At 26.2% G+C, this 9,752-nt stretch overlaps 2 protein-coding genes across 6 annotated transcripts in view; one reads left to right on the top strand and one right to left on the bottom strand.

Moving 5' to 3' along the window:
• Positions 1-6: 6 nt before the first annotated feature.
• LOC106789568 (protein tipE-like) overlaps positions 7-9,752 on the top strand; it is a 52,664-nt gene continuing 42,918 nt past the window's right edge. The window contains exons 1-5 of the mRNA XM_014753902.1: positions 7-166; positions 444-593; positions 733-818; positions 891-1,061; positions 1,903-2,118. Coding sequence (XP_014609388.1) covers positions 28-166; positions 444-593; positions 733-818; positions 891-1,061; positions 1,903-2,118 — 762 coding nt within the window. The 5' untranslated portion in view covers positions 7-27. The remainder of the gene's footprint in view (positions 167-443; positions 594-732; positions 819-890; positions 1,062-1,902; positions 2,119-9,752) is intronic.
• LOC106789566 overlaps positions 9,046-9,752 on the bottom strand; it is a 7,882-nt gene continuing 7,175 nt past the window's right edge. For all 5 annotated transcript variants that reach the window (XM_014753893.1, XM_014753894.1, XM_014753895.1 and 2 more), the window contains one exon: positions 9,046-9,576. In XM_014753893.1, coding sequence (XP_014609379.1) covers positions 9,292-9,576 — 285 coding nt within the window. In that variant the 3' untranslated portion in view covers positions 9,046-9,291. The remainder of the gene's footprint in view (positions 9,577-9,752) is intronic.

Raw genomic sequence — 9,752 nt, 5'->3', positions numbered from 1 at the left:
AAAAAAAAAAAACAAATTAATACAAGAATGGTGAAACTTCACGTGAAAAAGGGTGACGAAAGTCAATTTCTTTACGAAACCAATGTCAATGCACCGGTGGATGACGTCTTATACGAAATAACTATCATTTACAATGGCAGATTGAAGATTTTGAGAATATGTTATGGTAAATAATTTTTAAACTACAACTAAAAACTCGAGTTTCGATTTTATGCATCCATTAATTTTCGGTTTACACGTGATATTAATTACACGTTTTATATATTCCGAAGATAATAATTATTAATTAAAGTATTATATATATACGATTTTAATAATTTAACTTCGTGTTTAAAATTATCTTTTTCTTGTCGCATCATTTATTTCATTTTTGTTAAATAAACTTTATTATATTATAATAAAAAAGAAAGAAAGAGAGAGATAAAAGTAACACGAATTTATAGAAATCGAAGATTTAGCAAAACACGGTACCATGTTACCACCAAACATTATGGGACTTACGGATGAACAAGTGGAAGAACTTAAGCTTAAAGATGAATGGGGTGAGAAGTGTATACCCATGGGTGGATGGACATTTAACAAGGATCCCGTCGGTACGTTTATTTAATTGTTTTTAATATTAATTTTTATTCTTCCTAAAAATTTTGTTAAATATAAATTTAATAGAAAATAGAAACATGTCATGGGGAGGGGGTGATTTATATTGAAAGTTAAATGATTTCATTGATTTAGGTCGAAGAAATGGTCGTCAGCCTAATGAAAGGATGCAAGATGTATTAAAAAAAACCGTGGAAGATGCCAGAACCATGATATCAAAGGTATTTTAATGAATTATTGAAAAAATTACATTTGTTCGCGTGTTTAAGTTAACATTCCTTGAATTTTTTTAGAAATTGGTTCAACAAGATAAACTTCTAACACAGAAAATTGTGCAAGATGCTTTAGACATACTTAGAGGAGCAGTAACTATAGTTTATCCTATGGGTTTACCACCTCACGACGTGATACGTCAAGAATTTGAGAATAATGAAAATCTTACTGGTACTCAAGCATCCTTAGAGGTAAATTAATTCAATTATTCATTTTATTTCAATTATTTTTCTATAATATCTTTATTTTTTATTTAAATTATATTCTTTTCTCTTCGTAATCTACATTAAACAAAATAAACACTTTATCTTTTTGTTTATTAATTTTATATATATATATATAAAATTATTTAGATGAATTATATATTAGAAAATTATTTTATATATTTTCTCTTATAAATATATTAACAAATAAATATTTAAAAATACGTGTGTGCATAAGATAATATAATCGATTTTATTTCGCATAAATTATACTTTCGCATGTGATCGACGTTATAGAAAAAAATATTTTATTAATTATCTCATTTTCTCTTTATTTTTTTTCTTTAATTAATATTATATAGAAAAATATATGTTAAGATCGTATAAATTGTAAAGTACGTTTATCGATAATGTTTCAAAGTGGTTACTTTGCCTGGAGCATTATACGCTGTTTACGTTTTTTGTTGTTGTCGCCGGCTGTAGTAAAGACATTCCCTAATCGTCCTTCCTACGGTGAAGACGTATTCTTCAATTCAACAGTAAGAGAGATTATTTAAATGCTTAATAATTTTCTACACGTTTATTCCAAATCTTTTTTATAACATTAAAACAATTTTTTTATTAATACATACACATATATTATAAAATATTATCTAATTATATATATATAACTTTCGTATATACAATCGTGAATATAATTTATAATCTTTTTCTTTTTTATCTAATTAACAATATAATTGTTACTAGGATATTTTTTTTATTGTTTTTTATCAGTAAATACAAATAATACATTTATTTTTATAATTTTTTTTCCGCCCCTTGTTCTCAGGTAATGGACATTAATTTGGCGCAGTTATGGTTCTCCGGTAAAGAAATGATTCAAGGAAAGAAGTTAAAGGATTTCTTAGGCTCGAACGAGAAAACCAAAGTCATCGTGAAATTGCAGAAAAGAGGAACTGGGATGCCAGGACGGGAACCTTTGATGTCCGAAGACGAAAGAAAATTATTGATGATGCACGCTTACAAACGACAGGAACAAATGAAGGTAAGTACTTTATTTATATATATATGCATTTTTTATATTTTTTATCTTACATTTTTTTTATTTATTGATTCGTATTCTTCTCTATTTGTTTTTATATATCATCGTAAGAAAATAATAATAATAAAATATAATAGAAGTTAATACGAAGTCTGATATTAAACAATTACCGTATATAAAAGCCGTACTTTAATATCTAAATGTTTTAAAATTTTCAGCCGTATATAAAAAAAGTTCGTATGTTTTACATAAAGATTCCTTAATGATTAAATTATAATTTTTCATAAAAATATATTGTACATATTTAAATTTTAACATTTCATTTAAATATCAATATGATATCGGTTTTCTTTTTAATCTAGTAAGTCTTTTTCCTGTACCTGTTCTAAGACAATCGTTCTTAACGAGTTAACTTTTTTAATTAATAATTAAAACAAAATATATATATTAGTTTTTTAATTGTTATGTGTCTATAAATGTATAAAGAATTAAATTACACATTAACTTTGTGTATACTACCTTTTATAAAAAGTTACTAGGAAATAAGAAAGTTTCAAAAATATTGAATTTCTAGTAACATGGCTACGACGATTTTGGTAATAGTAGTGCTCTACTTTACCTTACCGAAAATTTTTTTTACCGCAGAAAAAAATGAATAATTGCTCTTAATTGCTCACTAATTGTTCATTTAAAATCCATAATTGTTTACTTTATTTTTCGCAATTTTTTTACTGTCGGTAATTGTGATGGTAAGTTACCATCAGATCTCAGTCGGTAATACGAGTTACCGACCGAAAAGATTTTTAAATGTCAATAACTAATGAAATAATTATTAAATAGAGTTGCAATTTAGGAATTTTAATGAGCAAATAATGAGCAATTATGAGCAATTATTAATTTGTTTCTGCGTTAGATTTTTTACTGTCGGTAATTTTGATGGTAACTTACCATCAGTTCTCGGTCGGTAAGATAAAGGTAGAGCACTACTATTACCAAAATCGTCGTAGCCATGTTACTAGAATTTCAATATTTTTGAAACTTTCTTATTTCCTAGTAACTTTTTATAAAAGGTAGTATGCACAAAATTAATGTGTAATTTAATTCTTTATACGTTTATAGACAAATAACAATTAAAAAACTAATATATATATTTTGTTTTAATTATTAATTAAAGGAGTTTACTCGTTAAAAATGATTGTCTTAGAACAGGTACAGGAAAAAGACTTACTAGATTAAAAAGAAAACCTGGTACCTTTCAATTCAAGTACTATATTAATTAATAATATATAACGCACTATCTACATATATATATTTAAATACTATGGTATATAATGTAGGTATGTATATATCTTTAATGCAATTAGTCTTTTAGATTGGCCATCGTCAATTAATTTCGTCTCATTACTTCGTAAAATTAAGCGCTTGACCGTAACTTCCTTTTACCTTTACCTTTTACCTTTTTTAAACGATGGTGAAACAAGAGAGATTCCCATAACAAAGATTTTCACGTAAAACGGTCACGTTTTCTTCCAGCCACTAGGGAAATTGTCAACTCGTGAATCTTCATGAACGTCAGAGAACATGGAAAACTACCATTAAACAATTAACCAGAATAATGTTAATCATTTTTAAAACATTGTTATTTTATTATTATTTTTGTTTGTCTGTTCTTATCTCTTTAGTAACACGTAAACGTACATATATATATGTTGATTATTCGTAGAAAACACGCAACGTTCTCGTGGAAATCCATCATCGGAGGATTTTTCCTTTTTTTCTTAATAAAAAATTCATTCGCTCGACGTTTATCTTATAAAGTGTAAAAAGATAAAAAAACGCATCGGTTAATGAATGTTTTTTATTTTCTTTTTTTGTTTCTTTTTCTGTTGGCGTTCTTCGCGTTAACATTTTAATATTCGTAAATACCGTATGAGATAAAACTTTATTTAATACAATAATATACCGTTATATATATATATATAGAAAATAAATGTTCATTTGATTATTTTTTTTCTCGTTGTTTTAAAACTCATATATAAATTATTAAAATGTAACTATGAACTTTTTTTTTTCCCCCCCTTTAACGAGTTACGACCAAATAAGTTCTCTTCTTTGCGAGAATCTCTCCTCTGGGTATTATATTTTATGGGAACCACGTAGAGTATGAGAAATCAACTAATTAAAGGGTGGAACTTTGCTCGAAGTACAAACCCCTTCTCTCTCTCTCTCTCTCTTTCTCCCTCTTTTGGTGACGTAGAGACAGGCTAGTTCGTTGACTGTATACAAAGCAGATGTTATAGTGTTAGTCTAGTTGGTACGATCTATAACAGAAAGTAATGGTGTTACGATATTGATCAAAGAGAAAGAGAGAGAGAGAGAGAGAGAGAAGAGAAGAGAACTAACTTCGAGTTACTTTACGACACCATAAGACTTGTTTAGTACATTAACAATAACTTTACGAAAGTCCTAAACAATTTCATTAATTTATTACATCTCGAAAAAAAAGATAACACTTTATCTTTTATTATTTGTCTCATGAATATTATTATTGAATTAAAATGTTATTAACGTGATAATTCATTTCAAATCTATCGATTGTTTTAAATTACGTAATTTTTTTTATATTATGAAAATTATTATTGAATCGATATAAAAAAAAAAACAAAATATTCTCAATTTTTTATTTCAAATGAATAACATTCTAAGTAATCTTCGATATTTCATAAATAATAATAAATTATATCGGATAATTAATTGTCATTCTCGTAATAAATTTCTAAATACTTGTAATTCTAGGTAAATGAAGATAAAAAATAAATCTAATGAAAAATAATATGATTATATTATATTTAATATATTTGATTTCATTTTCAAGAGATTTATAGGGATTTTCGTAGTGTTATCTGCAATTGTCATATTAACAAACGACCCATCGATATTTCGATGTATTTATGTTTCCCCATCCCCTCGTCCCCCTTCCCATCATCTCCTTTTCTCACCCCTTTTTCTCTCTCTTTCTCTCTCTCTCTCTCGGAGAAATGCAATTGACAGGACACACTCGGCCTCGACCCACATTTACAACATGTTAATGACTATATAAGCGTATTCATTTATTTCACAATTTTTAATTTTATATTTTAAATCGATAAAACAATAAAACAAACTCGATAACGATCACGATGTCAATTATAAACGTCAACGTTTCATTTTTTAAACCAAGAAAATAATAATAATGACAATTTTTCATTTGAAAAATGTTTATAAATGCGTTTAAAGTTTTGCACATTTAAAGAATTCAATTGTTTAAATATAAACTTTCGTTTCTTTTTACATTGACGATTATCTTTTCGACTTCGTGTCCATGGGTTTTGTAAAAATAAACACCAAAAAGAAAAAAATAATATATCTTTCGATATCCACGTGATTTTCTCGTAAAAGTTTTCCCCATAAAACCAACACCCCCAGACCCTCCACTCACTCCCTGTCTGCTCGTTGTCATACGTGTTATTATTATTATTATACATCGATAAACTGCGAATACTTTGAAAATGTAATTTATCTATGGTATCAAAAAAGAAGAAAGTAAAAGATAATATAATGATTCTTTTATTTTTTTTTGCGGATAAAAAGAATAATCTTTTGTTTTGTCCCCATCGATATATTATAATTTCGTTTTAACGTTAACATTAGAATTTTAATTAACCGTTAATTAGAATCGAAATACTATCGATTCGTTTCGCTTAATTACGTTGTATCCTTCAACGTAATTATGCACTGAAGGATAATCGTTAACTTGTTGTTAGATAATAGAACCTCAGGTTTTAATTAATAGACTTATTGTTTTCTTTGTATATTATACATTTATAATGAACGATGATATTCTTTTTTTGTGTGTGTGTGTTTTATCTTTTCTTTTTTATTGTCAAAAAAAAGAATAGAAATATAAATTTGATTAATTAAATATTGAATCGAATATATAACGTTGAGTTAATTATATTTTTATTTGTATAAAATAAAATGAAAAATGAAAGATATTTTTATTTCAATTTAAAAATAGGCATGTAATGAATTAGATTATTCTAAAAAAAAAAAAAAAACAAAGAAAAAAATAGTAATTTTCTCTTACTAGCATGTGCGCATCTCGTAGATTGTATTTGAAGATTATTGGAGTAGCTTTTTAGTACATCAAGACACGCGAGTATTTACGTAATATCGTTTCTACGAGCTTATCACGAAATTCAAGAATAAAAGAAGAGGTCTCTCTTATATATATATATATATATCTTGAAAGATAAAAATAATATTATTTTTCGTTTACGTTATAACATATAAAAATAATAATAATATACTTTTTTAAAAGTAAAATTTACTTCTATTAAAATAAATCTTTCAAAATGCATCGTGGGATTAATTCCTCTCTCTCTCTCTCTCGTTTCGTTTCTCTTCTAATCTCTGATGAAAGAAAAAATAATCAGAGAAGAGAAAATAAACTAATGAACGAAAAAAGAAAAAAATAAAACAAATTTTTATTCCTCTCGATCGTAGTTTATTTTCTTTAATTTTTATTCTGTCTCTTATTTTCTTTTTTTCGTTTTTATAGAAATCAAAATACATCGAATATATAAAAGCAAACGCATTTTTATTTCTTTTTCTCAATTTTCTTTTTTTTTCAAACGTTGTCCTTTTCGTTGCCACGTTGGGATTCCGTGGAAAGTGTGGGTGTGGGTGTGCGTAGGCCTATCGCGCATGTTTTTTTATGGTTTTTTTCCCCCTTCTTTTTCTTCATCTTATTTTACCACTTTTCGGGGGTGGAAACGTGCAGTCACGTATATCGATTTGCTTCTTTTAACAGGACGAACTTAATTTCGTTTGGGTTTTGGTCGGTTGGTCTCTTCCTTCGTGTTTACAAAGTACACACACACATGTATATATATATATATATAGAGAGAGATGAAAAAATAAAGATAAAAGAAAATACGATAGGTTGACATAAAATTTATTTTCTTCTTCCTCTTTTTTTTTATTTTATTTTTTTTAGAAAAAAAACGAGACAACATAAAAGAAGAATGCAAGAATGCAATTTGTCATTTTTTGTTTGTTTCTCGATATACATTTATTACAGATTCATCATCATTATCATATATATATATAAAACACATAAAATATTGAAATAACACTCTGCACTATTATTACGAATACTTTCTCAGAACAATTATTATTTGTATTATTATAACAGGTAACGATCACGTATTTCTTTTCGTAGATTTTATTTTTCAAATAAAAATGAGACAAGACAAATGTTGTCTTACGATGAAGCATTTAAAACGGAAGAGAAGGCACATAGATTAAAAGTGAATTATTATTATTATTATTATTATTATTATATTCGCGTATAGATCGATAATTAATTTTATATTTTTGTTTTTGTTTTTTTTTTTAATTAATAATAATAATAAAACGTATAGAATACTCGTAGAAGAAGAAAAAGAAGAAGAATAACTTTTTCCTCTTTTAGTTTCATTTTCTTTTTTTTTTTTAAATTACCTTTTGTATGCTCTAATAGCACGGAAGAAATTCAACGAAGTACTTTATACACATATTATTTATATAATATGTTATATACCACCTATCATACATCTTATCGGTAGATAATAATTATATAATTGAACAATCGTGATGATGACTAGCGTGTTTGTTAGAATAATGTAAAACATAAAAGCTTGACATAGATAATACCCTTTTCTAATTCGATATTTAAATTACACGTATAATAATAATTAAAGATCATCATTTTTTTTTAAACAAAAATATTTCCATTCCTAATATATATAAATTTTTAAATAATTCGATTACGAATAACAAAAAATAACCCCAATACGAAATCGTATGATTTTATTATGAAACAACACTTAAAAAAATCGATTATTTTCTTCGTTAATTTCTCCATGTAATATGTAATAATAATAATAATAATATATAAGAAGAATATATATATAATTCGATTAAATCGTTATAGAAAAAATTTGTCTTCTATACTGTTAATCATTTCGTTTTATTTTCCTTGTTTTTTACTTTTGCTTAATTAGAGTATTTGCACTTTTTTTTTCTCATTTCACACACAAAGGCAGTTGTAGCTGTCGAGGTGACATACTAAAGTCATATACATGTATAATACACAGACGTGGTAATAAAAGCCTTATATTTAAGATAATTCTCGTACAAATAAGAATTCGTTTGATTAGTATGTGTGGTCAATAATTTTTATTTTTATTTACGTTTTTTCGTTGACGTTTAGAATGTTGAAAAAAAAGTCTTCGTAAAACGTCCTTTATTTCGTATATAATATATATATATGTATATATATATTACGTATACAGATTTTCCCCTTACTATAAAACTACTTTTGTACATAGATACACACACACGGAAAGCTTTATCCTCGAAAAAAAGGGCGATCATGTAAATTTGTCTCTTCCGTTTCAATCCTCCCCCTATTTTTCTCTTATCTTTTTTTTTCCTTTTTTCTTTTTTTATTTTATCTCTATAATAATCGATAGAAATGACAGCAGTATGGGGTTTCCTTAAACTTTTAGAAAATGTCAGATCGGTTTTTATACGCTATAGTTAGGAATATATTACATCGAAGGCAACAGTGATCTAACTATTATAATAAACATCTCTTATAATAAATACACTGGTATAGAAATATACAATTAATAATTAATAATTTTATATATATATGTTTAATATAGTTTGGCCCCTATATATATACATATATATATATATATATTTGGGTATGTTCATGTGTTAGTATTAAATATTTTTGATTGAATTTTGTTGAAATAATAATAAATATATCAATTTTCTTTCATTAATTTGCAACAGGAAGACAATTTCTTTTTTTTAAACAAATAAATTATTATTCTCTCATTTAACATAAAATAATTTCACACATATTTCTTTCTTCTCGTGTGTATAAAATAATAAATATTTTATTGTATGTTAACACCTGAACGTATTTCGATGTTTCGTCGTGATTTCTTTATATTATTATTATTATTATTATTAGATTTGATTTAGTTTTTTTTTTTAAAAGGAATCCTCTGCTTCATCTGTGTCAATCAATGGCAATCTTTCGTATTTCATGAAATTGCTCATACCGAGTGGTTTAAACTGCTAAAGTGCCATACTTCTGATCTCATTTTCATTGGTATGATCTAAAGGAGTAGTAGTGGGTGTAGTACCTTCGACCAACCCTTCGTCCTCGCCCTCGTCCTCATTTTTCTCCGTGCAATATCTACATCGCATCTTTGCGTCGTCACCGACTTGCACTGAACGTGTTATCACGATCAAGGTTGTCAAACTGATAACGAATAGTCCCGATGGTACGATGATAGCTATTAACAATTCTGTTTTAGTTTTGTTTAAATCGAAACGTGCCACGACGAAAAACGAATCGTTCTGTAAATGAAAACAAATTTAACATCAAAATTACTTATACATTTTTCAATCATTTCTTTCCTGATTATTATTCTTTGTTTTGTGTTTTTTTATATTTATATACATAATAATAATATTAATTATTAATTATTAATTGTTTCTTGTTTCAATATTAATTGCATATATAATAAATACTT

This window comes from Polistes canadensis, unplaced genomic scaffold, assembly GCF_001313835.1.
Source record: "Polistes canadensis isolate GaletaPanama2010 unplaced genomic scaffold, ASM131383v1 scaffold_191, whole genome shotgun sequence".
NCBI classification, from domain to species: domain Eukaryota; kingdom Metazoa; phylum Arthropoda; class Insecta; order Hymenoptera; family Vespidae; genus Polistes; species Polistes canadensis.
Note: the sequence above shows the minus strand (reverse complement) of the source record. Positions and strands in the feature narration are given on the sequence as shown.